The sequence below is a fragment of the Perognathus longimembris genome, chromosome 10, assembly GCF_023159225.1.
Source record: "Perognathus longimembris pacificus isolate PPM17 chromosome 10, ASM2315922v1, whole genome shotgun sequence".
NCBI lineage: Eukaryota > Metazoa > Chordata > Mammalia > Rodentia > Heteromyidae > Perognathus > Perognathus longimembris.
In genome coordinates, this window is record NC_063170.1 from 3025246 (window position 1) to 3044804 (window position 19559).

General features: G+C 54.8%; 1 protein-coding gene across 1 annotated transcript in view; it reads right to left on the reverse strand.

Annotated features, from left to right (window-relative positions):
- Window positions 1–19559, reverse strand: part of Cdh13 (cadherin 13) — a 661187-nt gene that overhangs the window by 24881 nt on the left and 616747 nt on the right. The window contains exon 10 of the mRNA XM_048355041.1: window positions 18420–18673. Within this exon, the coding sequence (XP_048210998.1) occupies window positions 18420–18673 (254 nt within the window). The remainder of the gene's footprint in view (window positions 1–18419; window positions 18674–19559) is intronic.

The following is a 19559-nucleotide window of genomic DNA, read 5'->3' on the forward strand; positions in this document are numbered from 1 at the left end:
ACAGGGGTGCCGTCTGCAGCGACGGAACACGATGAGGAGAACAGGGGTGCCGTCTGCAGCGACGGAACACGATGAGGAGAACAGGGGTGCCGTCTGCAGCGACGGAACGATGAGGAGAACGCTCCCGCCGCTATGTGCACGGGAAGCTTTCTGTGAGAAAACTTTTTTTTTTTTAAAGCAAAATGCCGCCCAGTTCGCACCCAATCCACGGGCTCAGACCTGGAAGGAGCGCCCCGAGAACCGAGCGGACGCGCGGCCCCAGGAGCGCCCCGAGAACCGAGCGGACGCGTGGCCCCAGGAGCGCCCCGAGAACCGAGCGGAGGCGCGGCCCCAGGAGCGCCCCGAGAACCGAGCGGACCGCGGCCCCAGGAGCGCCCCGAGAACCGAGCGGACGCGCGGCCCCAGGAGCGCCCCGAGAACCGAGTGGACGCGCGGCCCCATGGCGGGAGGAGCCCCGGGCGATTGTGACGGGCGGACGGTAACTGCACTCACGTCCTTGCCTTTTCCTCTGCGGGGGTGGGGAGGGGAGGTTGGGGGGGAGGTTGGGGGGGGCTGGCGGCCACCGCACGCCGGGATGGATCGGGGGACAGAGCGTGGTGGTGGGAGGTGAGCGGCGGGTTTGCTATGAGAATGTAATGTCGGCCACGTGTGTTTGGCCAAACCTAGAGGACGGACGGCTGCAGCGGGGCCCCCAGGGGGCCCCGCGGGCTCCGGTGACGGGCACGTCCCTCCCGTCCCGATGCGGGCTCGCCCGTGGTGACCGAGGCCCCCCTCCACCGGAGGGCACTGCGCCTGTGCAGGGACCGGGGGCTTGTGGGAAATCTCGGAATGCCCTGTTCACTTCTGCTCTAAAAAAATGAGAAGTAAAGCCTATTAGAAAATGAAAGAAGGCAAGTCCCAGCGTTCCCAGCCTCACGGAGAACAAAATGCACTCCGCAGAATGGAAGATTGTATCTGGAAGATGATGTGAGAGGCAAATTGCATGTGCCGGGGGCGGGGGGAATTCAACAACATCCACCACGCGTGGCAGGAAAGCAACGGCACGCCTGCAAGCAGACACGTCTTTCTCCCACCCGTCACGGCGATTCTTCACCCCCAGTCCTCCTGCCGCGTCAGCCTGGGCCGTCAGCCTGACCCCACTGTGGCCATCACAGACACTCTGACCCCTGCCCTGGACTGACCCTGCGGCCGGGGGCACTGGGGTCACCCAGCCCCACCGTGTGGCACCGACTTGCCACCTGTCTCCTCCACCTTGCCTCCCAAGGTGCCTTGCTTTGAGGCTGCATTCCCAGAGTTCATTTCTGGTGCCTGTATCCAGCCCTGGGGGGGTGGGGGGGTTAGAAGTCCACCTCAGACCCAGGACAGGAGCAGGAGACGCGCTGGACGACGATGACAGATGTGCTGGGGAGGGGACACGTCTGGGCCTGGCCGTGCAGAGCCTCGGGCTGGGCTTCCAGCTCCGCGCTCGCTGCTCCCCTGGGCCTGCTTGGAAACGTCCAGACGCTGCAAGGTCAGCAAGGAGAAAGGAGATGGCGCTGGGTGCCCAAAGCAGCTGCAAAGGAGCATCACTCAAGCCGCAGCGGAGAGGAGAGGGTGTTCACTTCTGATGGGAAAGGAAGCTTTGCATTCGCCATCAGTAACTCCACACTAACTATAGCTGGAGCCCAAGTGATTACTGCACAGAATTTAATATTTATGCCAGCGTGAACTCGGCAATAAAGCTCCATTTCATCTGTTTTGTGGAACGAGGAGGGGGCATTATGCACAAAGGCATGCACGAATGGGTGAAGAAATGCACCAAATGGTAGCAATAAAACTCCCTCTCAGCCGCACCGCAGACCATTCCCATCCTAGCAGCAAAGTCCTTGCTCAGCAAATATCAATTACCTGAGATCACAAATGAGGCGGAGAAATGGGTGGGAGGGCGGAGCTGGCTGTGCCTGCCTTTTCTCTTAAGAACACCGGGGAACTGGGAAAAGGCAGTCGGCAAAAGTCTCGTGAAGAGCCAAGGGTCGGGGCTTTTCCTCCACCAGGATGAAGACAGGCAGGCGTGGCCAGAGCTCACTCCTCACTGGAGCAGCCGGGGAGCCAACAGGCAGAGCCCCGGGCGCCGGTGGCGGCCTCTTCCCAGCTCTCTCCTAGACTCTGTGACAGTCCTATGGGCTCTGGTTTCTCCAGACTGTTCTGGAGGCTTTCAAACCATCTCCTCTACTGGCAGTTGAGAACCCGTCATCAACAGCACTGGTGACGGAGGTGCGCGGCAGCACACGATCGACCCTTCTGGGGCCCTCCCTGCTGGACACTCAGGAGTGGGGACTGCTGGAGGGCTCCGCACCCCCCCCATCATCAACACACACCTGCGCTCGCGGGGACTGTCTTGCTTCAGAAGCCTGCTTCAAGGGGATTTTTTTCTTTTTTAAAGCCAGTTCTTCCCCCGCCCCCCACTCCTAGGTCTTGAACTCGGGGCCTGGGTGCCATCTGTGAGCTTTTTCATTCAAGGCTGATGCTTTACCACTTGAGCCACAGCTCCACTTCTGGCTTTTTGCTGGTTAGTCGATGGGAAGACTGACTGACTGACTGACGTTCATGCCCGGGCTGGCTTCAAATGATGATCCTCAGATCTCAGCCTCCTGAGTAGCTGGCATTACAGGCGTGAGCCACTGGGGTCTGGCAGGGCTCGCAATTCTTGGTTGCAGAGTGGCTGTGTACATATTATAGCAGAGTTCACAACAACCCTGACCGCTGTCAACTAGACACCAGTAGACTTCCGTCTAAATATTCTAGATGTTGCCAAATGTCACCTGGTGGGGGCAACACTGCCGCAGGAAGACCCGCTCTGAGTGGATTCCAGCGGTCTAAAGACAGGCCATTGGCACTGTGCTATTCAGAGTCATCAGGACTCGAAGCACGGATAATGCTGCTCGGAGATCTCCGATTGTTCTATGGCTCCAGACAACTAGAGAGAGGTGGACAGAATGAACTGAGGGAAAAACACCCCGGAAGGTCAGGAAGTGAGGTCACATAAACTTTGCATATGTCTGACGCCCATGGCAGGCGTGGAACGCAGAGTGAGCACTCGGGCTGGGTTATACAGAATGATAAAGTGCGCACACAGGATGTTGACTTCTTCAGGGCAACAATGAAATTAGTCATTTCTTTCTCCTCCCATCATGCGTGACTCGCTCTGGACAAATATAAATGGGCCTGGTGACGAATGTGTTTTAAGAGTCTCACCGTGGGGAGCAACCCGGCACCAGCTCTCCAGGCAATGAAATACGTGTTTACCGGGCGCTCGCTGGGTGTCAGGCCCCGGCGGGAACTCTGGGTGGTGGCGTCAGGATCACGAGGGCCTGAACCCTCGTGAGGTGGGCTCTGGGTAGAGTGCGGGGAGGAAAGCCGGGTGGGTGGAACAGATCAGAGGGCTGCTTGGAATAGACGGGGCTTAGTGTCGTAGCAGGAGCCTAACGGCCTAAAGGCCTAACACAAGTTGAATTTATTATCTTAACAGTTCTGAGTGTGGTCCTTTTGGAAGCCTTAGGGCGTAATCTGTGGCCTTGCCTTCTCCTGCTTCTAGAAGCCACTGGCCTTCTCTCCTGAGCGTCCTGAGTCGCTGTGTGTCTTCAGACCGGAGAGGTTTTCATTGAGTTCAGTGATGCCATCTTAACACCCGGGCGTAATGTACTTCTGTATTCTTTACCCAGTACTGGTCTCTTGTCTTCTCCTCAAAAAACAGCTGCACAATTACAAACAAGTCCCTTCCCTTTGTACGGAGGATCTTGTGTGTGTGTGTGTGTGTGTTTATGGATGTTTATCTTCCGGGGTTAAGCGTCTGCATATGAGAGAAAGGGTGACCTTTGTCCTTCTGAGCCTGTTTTATCTCCACCTGGTCATCTCCGGTCTCATCCATTTCCCTTGGTGACATAATTTCACCCACCCTTCTTTGTGGCTGACTGATGCTGCATTTGCTGGATTGTACGGAAGTTCTATTTTTAGATTTTTTTTTGGGGGGCGGGGAACTGCCATGCTGTTTTTTTTTCAGGAAAGCATGTATTTTTGAAAGCTAGTTAACACACATGAACGCGTGCTCCGTGAAAGGTGGGTTTCAGCTTCATAGAAAAATTCATCGAAATGAAATGATTTGCTCTCAGATGACATCAGAAAATTCTACAAGTTCCTACAAGCTTCCGCCAAGTCCCCCACCGAGCCCAGGGAGGGCGGGCTCTGGCCCGTGGCGGACGCACGAACGCACCCACGCTGAAACGATCTTCCTGAAACGGGACCTTTATTACTAAGTTAATAGAGAAAAACTCCAATGGAACCTTGGGAGATATTTCCCCCCTATGATGATAACATTATGGAGTTCGATCCGGTGACAAACAAGCCTTAGTGGCTTTCAAGCGATTTTCTAATGGAGCTCCACCTCAGTTCTGAGAGGGGAGAACCGCGAAGGCGGAGGGGGGGCCCTGCCTGCCGGGCTGGGGATGGTGTCTCAGAGCGTTCCCTGTTCCCTGGCGGGTGCTGGAGTGGCCCTGCTCCCAGGTGGGTGTGGCCGGCTGAACCCACACCGCGCACTTCCCAGGGCCCCCCAAACGTTGCTTCGGAAGGCAGGCAGGCTGTAGTTGGCTTGGTACAAGGGACAGGCCGGACCAGCCCAGGGCTGGCATTCTGGCATCAAGGCGAGGGTGGACCTGTATTTTACTGTACCTTCAGGGAAAACTATTATTAGTTTTTGTTCATCTTCTCTCTCTTGTCTTTATGACCTGTCCACTTGAAACCATTTTGAAATCTCACTTCTGAGAAAATACCACAAATGCATCTCTGTCTGTCCCTTAACTTGTCTCTTGGCAGTTTTATCCTTCCTATCAAATAGGAAACTACAGCTTCAGGAGCCCGAGAGCCACTCTAATTTGGAGAGAGAGAGAGAGAGAGAGAGAGAGAGAGAGAGAGAGAGAGTATGTGCGTGCATGTTTATGTATGCCAGTATTGGGGCTTGAACTCAGGACCTGGGCACTGTCCCTGGGCCTCTTTGTGCTCAAGGCTAGGGCTCTACCAAGCCACAGCACCACTTCTGGCTTTTTTCTGAGTAGTTTACTGGAGATAAGAGTCCCATGTACTTTTCTTTTGAACCTCAACCCTCAGATCTCAGCCTCCTGAGTAGCTAGGATGACAGGTGTGAGCCACTGGTGCCTGGCTCCTTGTTTTCTTTGCTCAAGGGTGCTGCTCTACCACTTGAGCCATAGCTCCACTTCCAGCGTTTTTGGTGGTTAGAGATAAGAGTCTCATGGACTTTCCTGCCTGGGCTAGCTTTGAACCATGATCCTCAGATCTCAGCCTCCTGAGTAGCTAGGATGACAGGTGTGAGCCACTGACACCTAGAAAAACTGGGTGATTTTATTCAAGGTCCTTTCCTTTCATGGCACGGCTCGCCAGCTGGGATTCCCGAGTTCTCCACTTCAGTGACTATCAGGAACAATTCCCTTCAGCTGAAAACTTCTTGCAAAACTTGCTTTTCACCAGTACATATTAGTCCCTCACTGGCTGCTTTATATCTTTTACCGAGGCAGTTTCCTGTTGTCGGACATGGAGAGTTTTCTAACATTTTGCTATCATAAATAAGCCTTCAGAGTGCAGCTCTGCACATAAATCTCTGTTTCCTAAGGACGTAAGTTTTTGACACTGTTTCTGATGATTTCTTCCAGATAAATTCCTCTGAGTGGAATTACTGGTATGGAAGAACTGTTTGCAGAAAGTTAATACATAATGCAACAGGTCTCTCAGAAACTGCTACCAATTTATACTTCCTGTGCTGTGCCTGTGTTTTAAAGGTACAGTTTGACAAAATGGGTTCTTTTTTGTTTCACTTTGTTTTGTTTCAAGTATGTAGCTCTGCTCAGACAGGAGTCACCCAACCAAGAAAGCGCCTCCGGGCTTTGGCCTCGGGGCCCAGGAGAAGGGGGCTCTCAAGGAGCGGTTTAGGGAGGTGTAGGCCGGGCTCCCCCACTAGCCCTGGCTCACCCAACCGTGGGGTGTTCTTACGCAGCAAGTAGCACAAGCGAGGATGGCTGCCGTTCTGTTCGCAGTCCTCTCAAGCTTCCCCCCCCCCACACCCCCCGTGCTAGAGCTCATTCTTAGGGCTCAGCCCAAGGGAAGGCAGGAGGGGGAGAACAAACCCCTGGCAAGAGACTCAGGGCCCCTGGCTTTCGCCCTCCAGCATCCTGGGCTTGGTAGGGGACTGGGGCACTCAAGGTCAGGGACGTGAAACATTCAAGGTCAGGGACAGCCCCATTTCCCTCCTAGACCCAGGAAGCCGCAGCTGTCAGCTTCCTCCACAGGAGCCGGCACTCAGGCGTGTGGAAGGAAGTGACGATGACACTTTGGGGCCTGGCCACACTCCCCTAAGGCCCTCCCAGCTCTCTCCCTCGACATGGCAACCATGCAGTGGGCCTGGACCTCCAATGAGGCTGCGTGCGGAGTGATGTCCAGGGCGGGGTAGCCGGGCCCCAGCAGGGCTGGCCGGGGGTGGGGAAGGAGGGTTTCCAGGACTGGCCACGGCTGGGGTGATTTTCCAAGCATTACAGTCGTGGCTAGCACAGAGCGTGCTCTGGTTGCCCGAGCAACCTACCCGAAGTCCCACGGCCCTGGTGAGGGGCCGTGAGACCCAGGGCGCTCGTGGGGCAGCCAGCAGCCCAGGCTGGGCGTGGGAGCTTGAGGGTGCTGAGAAAGCCCCTCTGGCAAAGGCAGAGCTCGGGGCGGAGCACCCCACCTCGGGTCAGGGCCGGGCGGCGGACGTGAACTGACCATGGTGCTGAAGCGGACCGCGCGGTGGCCGCTCACGGGGCCAAGGGCAGGGCAGGACAGGACAGGACAGGACAGGGCCAAGGGACGGGGCAGGGCACTCGGTGAGCTGCCCTAGCAAGGCCAAGGGGACAGCGACGACTGCCAAGTGCCGGGGACGCCACGCGCCGACGGCGACGTTCCAGTTCCACCTTAGATACATGTACCTTCAGCCTCCCACAGGGCAAAGGTCCCGCCCGCCAGCGGCATGGCGGACAGCCATGTGTGGGACGCTGCTCACGGCCTCCGTGACCACACACGGAGTGCGGCCCAAGGACACCACGGACCAAAGGAGTCGATGAAGAAAGCGCGCAGCATGCCATTAGGAAACGACACGCACCAGAGCCCCCCATGTGGGTTCAAGCCTGTAATCCCAGCAACAGGGGAGGCCAGAGATCAGGGGACCACAGTTCAAGGCTAGCCCTGGCAAAATGAAGCTCAGGAAAGCCCACCTCACCCGATAGCTCTGCTACAAAACAGCAGCGTGCAGCTGCTACAAAACTCACACAGGACGGCAGCCCAGGCATCAATCTGAGACTTTACGCTGAATGGACCTAATGCAAAAGGGGGCTGAAGGCCTGGTTCAAGTGGTAAGAGGGCCTGCGGAGCCAGGGCAAGGCCCTAAGTTCAATCCCCAGCACAGCCTCCGCCAGCCCTCCTCAGAACCCCAGAGAGGTGGACCAGGCGCAGGACATCCACTGTCGGGCTTCTTCGTGCCCCCCCGCCCCCAATGGCCCAGCGGCTGCCCTCTGCCTTTCCCTGCGGGAAGCATCCTGACACGGAGTCTCGCGTCTCTTTGGGGACTGAAGCTTTCTGTTCTAGATCAGTAGCCGCAGCCACCACGGAATTAAATAATGACAAAGTGAGTTATTATCCAGCCTGGCTGCCGCGGTCTCTAACCCGCAGCCGAGGGGCCTCCCTGTTGGCGCAATAGCACACCTGTCTTGGCGGTGACATGAGAAACGTCCTTTTCATTCCCCCAGCTCAGAGCCATGTGTCCTTAGAGTCCTGACTCGGCTCTTCCTGGGGGAAACAGTGCTGCTTGGTGGAGATGGGGAGGAAGGTGTAATTACATTCCTCTTGAATGTTACACTCATTCTTGTTAATCAAAAATTAGTAGCTCTGAAAAAAAAAATAAACACAACTCAGCTCCCCAGGATGCTCATAGCAGTTTCCATGGCCTGTTTAATTACACCAAAATAAAACAAAACACATGGCTCTGCCTGTGGAACTCGCAGCGTGGAATCTAATAGTGGCCCGGGTCTGGGTGGTGGGGCTACAGGTCAGCTCTAATTGGTTCCTCTATACTGAGCTGTGTTTATTAGCTTTTATACAGTGAGGATGTACTGCACCTTAGCGTTTAAAGAACGGACAAAGGGAATTGTAAGACTGCTGTGGAAAAACCTGCAGAGGAGAGAAACGTGGACACTTTCCTGAACTCCCTACGCTCTTCCATTCCCCTGCCCAGATGTTTGTCCTTCAAGACTGCTTTTCCTTCTAGACCACTTCTCAGACATCTTCCAGTCATTGTGTAGCACTTGTCGATTTGGAGCAATCCTTTTAGTTGTTCACCTACTGTTTCCCAGAGGGAAAGGCTCTGCTTGACTCCTATGCTTCCGACAGCCGAGCCCTGCCCATCGCAGCTGTTTCTGACATTGCCACGTGGTCAACCCAGGTGGGAGGGAGTCAGCCACGGAATGAAAACCACCACAGTCTTCCAAAGACAGTGAGACTCAGGCGGTTTTGTGCGAATCCTTCATTTGCTAAAAGCAAGCCTCGAGCTCATTGGGAACAGGGGCTGGAGCGAGCGTAATTGGTTACCTCTGCTCTTAAGAGATCGCGGTGAAGGCCCCATGGGAGGAGCCCCCAAAACATCCTGTTGAGTGAAGGAAGTTGGGCAAATGAAAAAAAAAAAAGAGGACAGGCTCGGGTTCCATCTGCGTGCCACGTTCATTTGTGGAGACAGAGGCACGGCGCCACAGTGACCAGGACAGTGCCACGCGAGGCCCGTCCAGGGGGTACCGAGGCCCGTCCAGGGGTGCCGAGGCCCGTCCAGGGGTGTCGAGGCCCGTCCAGGGGTGCCGAGGCCCGTGTATGGGTGCCGAGGCCCGTCCAGGGGTGCCGAGGCCCGTCCAGGGGTGCCGAGTTCCGTCCAGGGGTGCCAAGGCCCGTCCAGGGGTGCCAAGTTCCGTCCAGGGGTGCCGAGGCCCGTCCAGGGGTGCCGAGTTCCGTCCAGGGGTGCCGAGGCCCGTCCAGGGGTGCCGAGGCCCGTCCAGGGGTGTCGAGGCTTGTCCAGGGGTGCCGAGGCCCGTGTATGGGTGGCGAGGCCCGTCCAGGGGTGGCGAGACTCGTCCAGGGGTGCCGAGGCCCGTCCAGGGGTGCCGAGGCCCGTCCAGGGGTGCCGAGGCCCGTCCAGGGGTGCCGAGGCTTGTCCAGGGGTGCCGAGGCCCGTGTATGGGTGGCGAGGCCCGTCCAGGGGTGGCGAGACTCGTCCAGGGGTGCCAAGGCCCGTCCAGGGGTGCCGAGGCCTGCGTAGGGGTGCCGTGTTCTGTCCAGGGGTGCTGAGGCCCGTCCGGGGGTGCCGAGGCCCGTGTATGGGTGGCGAGGCCCGTCCAGGGGTGCTGAGGCCCGTCCAGGGGTGCCAAGACCCATCCAGGGGGTGCCGAGGCCCGTCCAGGGGTGGTGAGGCCTGTGTATGGGTGCCGAGGCCCGTCCAGGGGTGCTGAGGCCTGTGTATGGGTGCCGAGGCCCGTCCAGGGGTGGTGAGGCCTGTGTATGGGTGCCGAGGCCCGTCCAGGGGTGGTGAGGCCTGTGTATGGGTGCCGAGGCCCGTCCAGGGGTGGTGAGGCCTGTGTATGGGTGCCGAGGCCCGTCCAGGGGTGCTGAGGCCTGTGTATGGGTGCCGAGGCCCGTCCAGGGGTGGTGAGGCCTGTGTATGGGTGCCGAGGCCCATCCAGAGGTGCTGAGGCTTGTCCCGGGGTGTTGAGGCCCGTGTAGGGGTGCTGAGGCCCATCTAGGGATGCTGGGGTGATGACCAGGGAGAGGCACCCCCTCTCGCCTCTGAAGCCCAAGGGGAGGTGCAAACCAGGAAGAGCTTTAAGTAATAATTAAGTGAAGATGTTTAATTAGCTTTCATTTGTTCTGTTTATTAAAGTCAGACCCTGATGGAAATCGTTGTGTTTCGAGCCTTGGCAAAGCGGTATTATTAGTTCCTGAATAGGATTCACTGTAGTCTAATGTCTGGTAAACATGAACTTTGGAAATCACTCATTTGTAATTCACTCATCAAATTAAATTAATTTTCCTGTGTCTCTGCCTGGCGCGGCAGGCGTGGCTCGCGTCCACCGCGGGGTGGTGGCGGCAGGAGCGGGGAGGGGGGGGGGCTGGGGTGGGGGGGCGGGCCCCGCGCACACAGGCCGGCACCGGCTGTGCGGAGGTCCTGGCCAGCGCGGAGCCAGGGCCCCTGGGGTACGAGATGGCGACCTCCAGCCGCAGCCTTCTGTCGGGAGCCCGGAGTGCCTGGCCCGCGTGCGCCGGTGCGGAGACGCCTTCCGGAGCTCCCGCTGCGGGCTCGCCAGCGCTGGGCTCGGGGCGCGGGGCCGGGGCCCTGCATTTTCTCCTGGTGCCTGTGCTGGGGGCCCCGGGCGTCACTTGGAGCCCTGTGCCCGGCGGAAGTTCCATGGCACACACACATCTGCATTTGAATGCTGTCTCCTTCTCTCACGAACCGCTGGACCCCAGCTCCCAGGGACCCCCCCCCCCCAGCTGTGAAGACAGGATCCGCTCGCAGACTTCTAGCAGGCACATTTGCCTACTTCTCACGGAGGCCTCTTCTAGCTCATCCTGTTCCACATTTCGGTCGTGGTGCTGACCTTTGACCCTGATGACTTAAAACGTTATTGCTCTACCGTGTGAGCAACGTGCCCGGCCTTCTTGCTCCTGTTATTTTTTTGAATAGAGCATTGTGCTTACACTTGTGCTAACACTGTGGTCCTCCTACACTCGCCACCACACACAGCTTTTCTGATGGGGTGTCTCCTCATCGTTTTGCCTGGGCTGCTCTTGAGCTGTGCTCCTCCCACTATCTGCCCCCGGAGCAGCCGGGACTGCAGACATCACCACCGCACGCGGGCTGCACTCTAGATTTCCTTTACCGAGTTGTTATCAGGGATTTCTCCTTTCATTTCAAGCCCAGCTGGTAATGCTACAAGGGAGGCCGTCATGGTTTATCCAAGTGCTAGATTTTGGGTCGGGAATGTGCCCGAAAAGCCCCTGCATTTAAGCCCCCGCCACTCCCCCCATTTTCTTCCTTTTATTTTGTTAGTGCTGGGATTTGAACTCAGGGGCCTTAGCTTGTATGGCAGACATTCTGTCACGCGTGCCCAGCCTTTCTTCTCCCTATTTTTTTTTTTTGGGCAAGTCCTCACGCCTTTGCAGAGGCCTGGCCTCAGGCAACGATGCTCCTAGGAACAGCCTCCTGAGTAGCTGACGACAGGCGCACAGCATCATACCTGCCTCACAGACTGAAACGAAATCTTGCTAGCTTTTCTTTTCTTTTTTTTTTTTTTGCCAGTCCTGGGGCTTGAACTCAGGGCCTGAGCACTGTCCCTGGCTTCTTTTTGCTCAAGGCTAGCGCTCTACCACTTGAACCACAGCTCCACTTCTGGCTTTTTCTATATATGTGGTGCTGAGGAATCGAACCCAGGGCTTCATGTAGACAAGGTGAACACTTTACCACTAGGCCATATTCCCAGCCCCTCTTGTTAGCTTTCTGTCCAGGCTGGCTCCAGCTGCACTGTCTCCTTAGTAGCCCTTTTCTCGTTCTGAGATGGTCTGCCTCACGCACTTGCAGCAGTAACAGCAAGCCGACTGTCGGCCTCCTGTCCTGTCTACCCTCACTCAGCTTTCCAGGGGACTCACATTCCACCTGGATGCTGATGGCAGATTTTTGTCTCCAGCCTGGACCTCTCCGATACCCAGGTCACCTGCACCTGCTCTGCATCCCCGTCCCTGAGCCAGCCATTTTGGGGATCCTCTGCTCCTCCTCTGGCTCTCCTTGTGCGTTCTAATGGCATCGGCCGGAGACCTGAGGTAAGAGTAGGAGCAGAGGGTCCAGACAGTGCCATTAGAACACACAAGGAGAGCCAGCCTGCCATTAAACAGCAGAGAGAGGACTGCGGCTCAGAGTTGTCTGCAAAGCATTCTGGGAGAAGTTCCTGGCTGGGCCACATGACAGCCTACAGGGTCATTCCTGGGAGGAGGGGCACAGCTGGGGTTAGCCCCTTTCAAGATCCTGTGTGTTCATTGGCTGGCTAGTGTGATTGGCAGCTGGTCCCAGGTTCTTCTTCCCACACTCCTGCAGGTCCTGGCCTTCCTATCTCACTGTGTAGGTAACAACCTTCTTCTAGTTCAAACGCCTTCACCCAAGTGAAAGGAAAACTAAATAGATCCAACAACTTCGAAAATATCCAGCAAGAAACAATGTTAACATGTGTGAACACTTTCTAAATTGGTTCTGAGAATTAATTTCTCTGGCTGTCAAGGACCATTGTGATTATATTCAAATCCAGTCAATCTGAAGATATGTTTTCAACCAGGAAAGTCTGTAACAGGGCAAATGCGTAAGAACGTATGTGGACAGATGATGCTAAGAAGCTGACTGATTTGTAAAATAACCTGTCCACAGCTTATCCACATGGCTATCTGTAACTGAAGCGAACAGTGAAGGCTGTTGTCTGTAGGTCATTATGAAAAAGAGCAACAACCTTCTATTTTTAGACAATGATGATGTCAAACTTAAAAAAAATAGGGCTGGGGATATAGCCTAGTGGCAAGAGTGCCTGCCTCGGATACACGAGGCCCTAGGTTCGATTCCCCAGCACCACATATACAGAAAAACGGCCAGAAGCGGCGCTGTGGCTCAAGTGGCAGAGTGCTAGCCTTGAGCGGGAAGAAGCCAGGGACAGTGCTCAGGCCCTGAGTCCAAGGCCCAGGACTGGCCAAAAAAAAAAAAAAAAAAAAAAAAAAAAAAAAAAATATTCATTTGTGTAATTCATAAGGCCTGTTTCCCACTGGTACTTTCATAAGGGGAAAAAATATCTGACCACTGAAAAGAAGGGCTGGTTGTGCTAATACATTTACATAAATAATTAAAAATTCCATAGCAGAGAGGCAATAAAATGTATTGCCACTATAACTTCCAATGGAAGGACATCACTTTAATTAAAAAGTACAAAGGCACCACTGTAAACAGCTCATTTATATTTCAAGCTTTGTCTTTGTTGACTCCAGAAAGAAATAGCTTAACTCATTAAAAAAACAACAACCCCCCCGCCCCGACCTCTCCCCTAATCCGATTATTGGGGTCAGTCACCACATTTAATTAAGATAAAGCATCAATAATATATTTTAATAGATGAAGACGCGCTTCTTAATTTCCCCAGGTAGAAATGTTATTATTTAGCCTTTAGCTGGTGATTAAAATTTAAAAGGTGGGAGGCACCTCAAATGAAATGCTTAAATCTGGTCTTGAAATGTGTTTTTTTGTGTGTGGGGTTTCAAAGCCCTCTTTCTTCTTCATAAATGGCTAGCCTACCCACGTTTTGGTCTCCTTTGTTTCTGAGAATGGCAAGCTGACTGTCTCCTTCTCTTTCCCAAAGTCTTAGAAGTGCAGAATAAAATATCCCTCTGCCAGCCAGTGGTGATTTTCACATCTCTCTGTGTGTGTGTGTGTGTGTGTGTGTGTGTGTGTGTGTGATTTTCCTTAAAAGTGTTCAGTATTAGATGAAACAAGGTGTTGAAGAAAAGGGCCTGATGAGAGGCGAGAAGACCTGCAAAAGCCGAAATTGGGCACTGAAATACTCTTCTGGGGGTGGAATTTTCATCATTCCACGTTGCATTCTCTTCTAGTTTGGATGCAGAAATCTAAAATGTATCTAGGTCTGAAGGGAGAGAGGTGAGGAAATAACGCGAAAAAGACACAGCACCAAAGAAATCAGGACAAAGCAGTGTGGTTTTCAAAGGGACAGAGGGCTAATTTGGATCTCATTCAGATACGCTGTGTTCAGAGAATAGGCTCCATTTGGACCATGACTTCCGATGAAGGCTTGCTGGATGGAAATGGCTCTTTCATGGAACTCCCTGGGCCTGGAAGGGACAGTAAGGACCTGTGCTCCACTCCCACCCCCCTCCTGGGGTTGACCCTGCCTGGGACCCATTGAAAACAAAGCCATTCACAAATGTCTTCATGCCTGGTAGAACTTAATCAGTGTTTGAAAATTAAAAAAAAAAAAAAGAATAGCCTATGTCTGCTCATGCACAAAAATGTTTGTTTGCAGATTCCCCTAACCCAGTGCCTCTAACCTGTGTTGAGTTCTTGTGTTTAGGCCAGGCCCACTGCTGGGCTTGGGCTGTTTGAAGGCCGGTGAACCTGGCAATGGAGGCTCATGACTGTAATCCCTGTTTCTTGAGGAAGTGCAGTGTCATCTAGCAACATAGTCACCTGCTGTCTTAATTATGCAAAGTTCTAATGTATATTAGATGCTACAGGTGGGATAACTCTCCCCCAAGTCCATGTGTCTATTAAAGGCTTGCTCTTCAGGCCATGATGCTACTGGGAAGTGATGGGGCCTTGGGAGAGAGGAGGCCTCCTGGGAGGAAGTTAGGTCATAGGAGGTGTGGCCTCCCAGGGCCAACGGGGAGCTGTCCCGCCCACTTCCTTGTCTTTGCTTCCTGGCTGCACTGGGGTGGACACTCTGTTCTGAGGTCCCCTCTCCACAATGCCTTGGTGGCCCAAACAACATGCCAACTCGATCATGGGCTGCAAACTCTGGGACTGAACCTCTGGAACCTTTTATTTCTTCAAGTTGATTATCCCCGGCATTTTGTTACAGTATGGGATGATGATGAATACTAATTCTGTCCCATGTTATCATTACTTTTTGGTACTTCTGATTGAGCTCAAGGCCTTGTACTTGCTAGGCAAGCACTTTTACCACTTGGGTCGCTCCTCCAGCCTTCATCCTGTAGTTTTTGTATGGAATTGGAAGGTTCCGTCCACATGGCCGAATCTGCTAGTCACCAACCAATGTCCAAGGCTCCTTAGTAAAGAACTGCAGTTTTAGAAGCTCCTTCACGGCAATCTAGTCTTGCGACCATATTCCCATCTCTTGTAGGTGGGTGTGGTCACATGACCAATTTTGGCTAATGAGATTTAAATGGAAAAGACAGGAAGTATCCTTCTCCCTTCCCCCGCTTTCCCATCCGGCTGTCTGGAATACAGACACGAAGGTTGGAGTCTGGAGCTGTAGCAACCACCACAGATCATGAGGAAGAGGGCCCAGCCTTGAAGCGGCGGCGGGAGACTGGTCAACAATGGGCCCGCGGGCTCCTGACTTCCCTGAAGGTTGCCATCCTGTCCTAGCCTGCCACACCTGCTCTGGCTTTGTTTCAGGTGAAGAAAACCCACACTCCTGTCGTTTCTGAACTGATATCACATTGAATTTTCCTGCGGTATTCAGCCAAACTTACTTGCTGCAGACATAGTGTTTGATATACACTTGCAAGACTCCCAGCATAAATGGCTCCTCCCCTCCCCCAAGAAAGAAGAAATGTTGAGCTGTATATGTAATTTTACGTGGGTAGGGGCAATATTTTTCCTCCGCACAGATCTTATATATTCAACGTGTAGGCAAAGTCGCTGCTGTGAAATTGTTTGCCACAGTCTGGACAGGATGGCTTCTGTCTGAGAAATGTTTAGAATAGGAATTGCTACTGGGGTGCTTGCACAGAATCCCTGATTATAGAGACAGCGGGGTGGGCCCTACCAGGCTGCTCAGATGTCTTAGCTGCTGGCTGCATCCACTACATGAATCGGGGCCGGTGGAAAGGCCAGCGCCCCTAGGGTGACTGCACCACAGAGAAGAACTGAGCAAACACGGCCGTAAATTCCCACGTTAGTACGTCACCAGCCAGCTGCCCTCTCTGCCATCAATCAGCCAACAGCTTCACCGCATGGGTCAGCTCTCCAGGAGAGCTTGGGAGAGTCCCAGGATTTAGAGGGCAGATGGGTCTGACAGCCAGCTCCGTGCTGGGACATGTCAATATCTATGTGATACCAATTGATACCAATTTAGAAATCATAAGGAAAAAAAACAGATAAATTTGACTGCTCGGATATAAAAGCCAAGGATTTCTGTATATCTCAGAAAGCATTCACAATATCAATACATTTGCTCCAGAGGAGTCTTTTCAGAGACTTATCTTCAGAAAATTAATGATGCACTAAGTAATGTAGCTACAGGCAGGCCTACTATCTTTAAAAACTGCAGACAATTAGACACAGTGTTAAGTATTCAATCAGGAAATGCAAAAAAACAAATGAGTAGATCCCTGTAACGGAATACCTGCATGTTATTCAGAGATGAAAAACAGTGGATTATGTCCTAACATGGACAGCTGTTTGCCACATAGTGGAAGGTAAAAATGGCAGGTTCCGAGACAGGGAACACGTGATGGAAGAAGCCCAATCCACTCTGTCCAAAGGGATCTCCTGGAGGGCTAGAGGAAGGGGCAGGGAAGTGACCAGCAATATTTTATTTCCTTCTTTGTTTATAACTGGCTTTTCAAAAGTTACCTCCGGAACTTTCTCCACTTTGTAGTAAAGATAAGATACATGCCCTAAACAAGAGATTCACCCATTACTGGACCACTGATGTCCACTGGACTGGCAAAAGAGCAGCTAACATGGACTTTTAACCTGCCTGACTCCTGTCTTGAGGAAGAGGAAGAAGAGAAGGGAGAGGAGTCAAAGCAAAGGGAGGAAGAGTAGAAGTGGAGACATAAACAGAGAGAAGAAGAGAGAGGATGAGAGAACCAGTGGTGGAGACCGAGGATGAAGAGGGAGACAGAGAGGGAGGCAGGGAGAAAGGACCAAGCAGAAGATATGCCTGGAGAAACAGATAAATGGAGAGGGGCACAAAGACACAAGGGCTCACCCCAAGATGGGGACACCCCAAGATGGGGACACCCCGAGTGCTGTGTGTGACTGGAGGGCTATGTTCACAGTTCTCCTTGAGATAAAAATAAAGAGTTCCCAGAGTGAAGTTCCTCCCTGGTCCACAGGCTGCTCCCTGCAGAGTCATTAGAGCAGCAGCGGTGAGGGCACCGCTCGCAAGGTCGCGGGATCTGTGTGAGGACGCGGCGGAGTCAAGCGGGATGAACAGAGAAACGTCCTGGCCTGCCCCCCCCCCACCCCAGCAGCCCTGCTTCCCCGACAAACCCGCAGCTCGGTGCGCCAGGCCCGAGGCTACAGACGCGTCATTCGTGAGCCTCTGCTCCCTAGACCCCCCCAACCACAGCTCCACCGGACAGTGCTGCCTTCCCAGAGATCCGAACCAGGGGGGCTGGCTGGGGTGGGCAGGTGCCCTGGGTGGAGGAAGGTGGGTGGGGGAAGAGGAAAGGGATGGAAGGGTAGAGAGGAGCTGGTGGGTAGGTCCAGACGGTGCCAGGCTGAGAAAGGAGTACATACGGGTGTCTGGTTCCTTGGCTGTTGTATTTTCCCAGCTATGCCCGCACAATGTATGGCATCCACAGAACCTTCCAGTAGCCACCCCCCCCCCCCAAGCCCTTTGGTGCCAGTATTGGGGCTTGAACTCAGGGCCTCACACTTTCCTGTGGCTTATTTTGTGTGTGTGTGGGGGTGTGTGTGGGTGTGGGTGTGTAGACAAATTCATGAGACTCTTATCTCCAATTAACCAGCAAAAAACAGGTAGTGATACTCCCTTAAAGACGTCCTAAGTCTGTCCAACTACCTGGTCACCTGCTAGGCGACAGGTTTTCCCAGCTATGTGTGTAAGAAAAGCTTTGACGTTTCAATTGCATCTTTTCTTTGCCGGATGCTGAGCAGGGAGCCGAGTTGGTGGGGAGAGGGAGAGAGAAAGGGAAGAGTGGTGACCTTCGATGTATGGCACCATAGGCCTTGCTATTATTCTCTATCCTCATCTAGTTCATCCGCATTTCAGATCCATTTGGGGGAAGGGCTTCCTCGCTGTAACCCTGCTCCACCGTCAAGTGGAGATGATGTCACATTTCAGATGATTTCAAACCGGAAGAGGGAGCCGCGGTGGTTCCAAGGGATTAACCTCCTGCTGGATTATTGGCACACTGCACCTCTGCTCTTGGAAGAGGAAGGTAGGTAGCTGCCATTGAGGGTGACACGCTATGCATTTGGACCTCAGTTTATCCAGAAACCACCAGCCCATGAGCGCATGTTGTGGTCACCCACCCCCCTAGGTGACAACGCAGCCCCAAGAGCATCGCGCTGGGAGCCGCCCAGGCCTCACCCTGGCCGTGGGCCCCTCGCAGTCTCCCCCCACCCCCAGGCCTCGCCCTGGCCCACCCTCCTCTCCCTCAACCCCCCCAGGCCTCGCCCTGGCCCACCCCCTCTCTCCCACCCCCCCAGACCTCGCCCTGGCCCCCTCCTCGCCCCCCCCTGGCCTCGCCCTCACCCCCCAGGCCTCGCCCTGGCCCCCCTGCCCCCCCAGGCCTCGCCCGTCCCCCGCCCCCGTCCCCCCCCCCCCCCCCACCTGATGGTCTGGTGCTGCAGCGAGTCGGGGTCCGTGGCGTTCACCGTGAGCAGCACGCTGCCCACGGAGGTGTTCTCCAGCTTGGTCACCAGCATGGGGTCCGGGTAGAAGACGGGACCCTCGTTGACGTCGAGGACGGTGATGTGGACGGTCGCCGTGGAGCTGGGGCCGTAGGAGACGTCGGGGACCAGCGGCTCCTCGTTCTCCACTTTGATCAGCAAGGTGTGGAAGGCCGAGATCTCGTAGTCCAGGGGCTGGGGGCGGGGGGGTGGGGACAGGGGCGTCAGGATGCGCGTGCGCCACGAAAAGACAGGGGCCAGGATGCGCATGTGCTATGAAAAGACAGGGGCCAGGATGCGCGTGCGCCACGAAAAGACAGGGGCCAGGATGCGCATGTGCTATGAAAAGACAGGGGCCAGGATGCGCGTGCGCCACGAAAAGACAGGGGCCAGGATGCGCGTGCGCCACGAAAAGACAGGGGCCAGGACGCGCATGCGCCACAAGAAATCAGGGGCCAGGATGCGCGTGCGCCACGAAAAGACAGGGGCCAGGATGCGCATGTGCTATGAAAAGACAGGGGCCAAGACGCGCATGCGCCACAAGAAATCGGGGGCCAGGATGCGCGTGCGCCACGAAGGGCGGACGGGGTGTCAGGATGCGCATGCGCCACGAGTTGACAGTGGCCAGGACGCGCATGCGCCACGAAGGGCAGACGGTGTCAGGACACGAATGCGCCACGAGAAGACAGTGGCCAGGACGCGCATGCGCCACGAGAAGACAGGGCCCAGGCCGGACCGAGCAGAGCGGGTCGGGTCAGACCCCGGCGCCCGCTGGAAATGTGGCACGCGTGCACGCGTTAGGTAACGCGCGTGTGCATTTTGCATGCGCCCGTACGCTTGTTCTACGTCCGTGTGTGCGCATTTGTATGTTAGGTGTGTACACATGCACTCACATGCTGGAGAGGGCGTGTGTATGTGTGTGCACGCATTTGTATGTTAGGCATGTACACATGCATTCACATGCTGGAGAGGGCGTGTGTGTGTGTGTGTGTGTGTGTACACAGGTGTGCATGAGATGGCTAAGGACGGGTTCCCCCGAAGTAGAGGCGGCCGAGGCTTGGGAAAGCTAACTGCTGCTGGG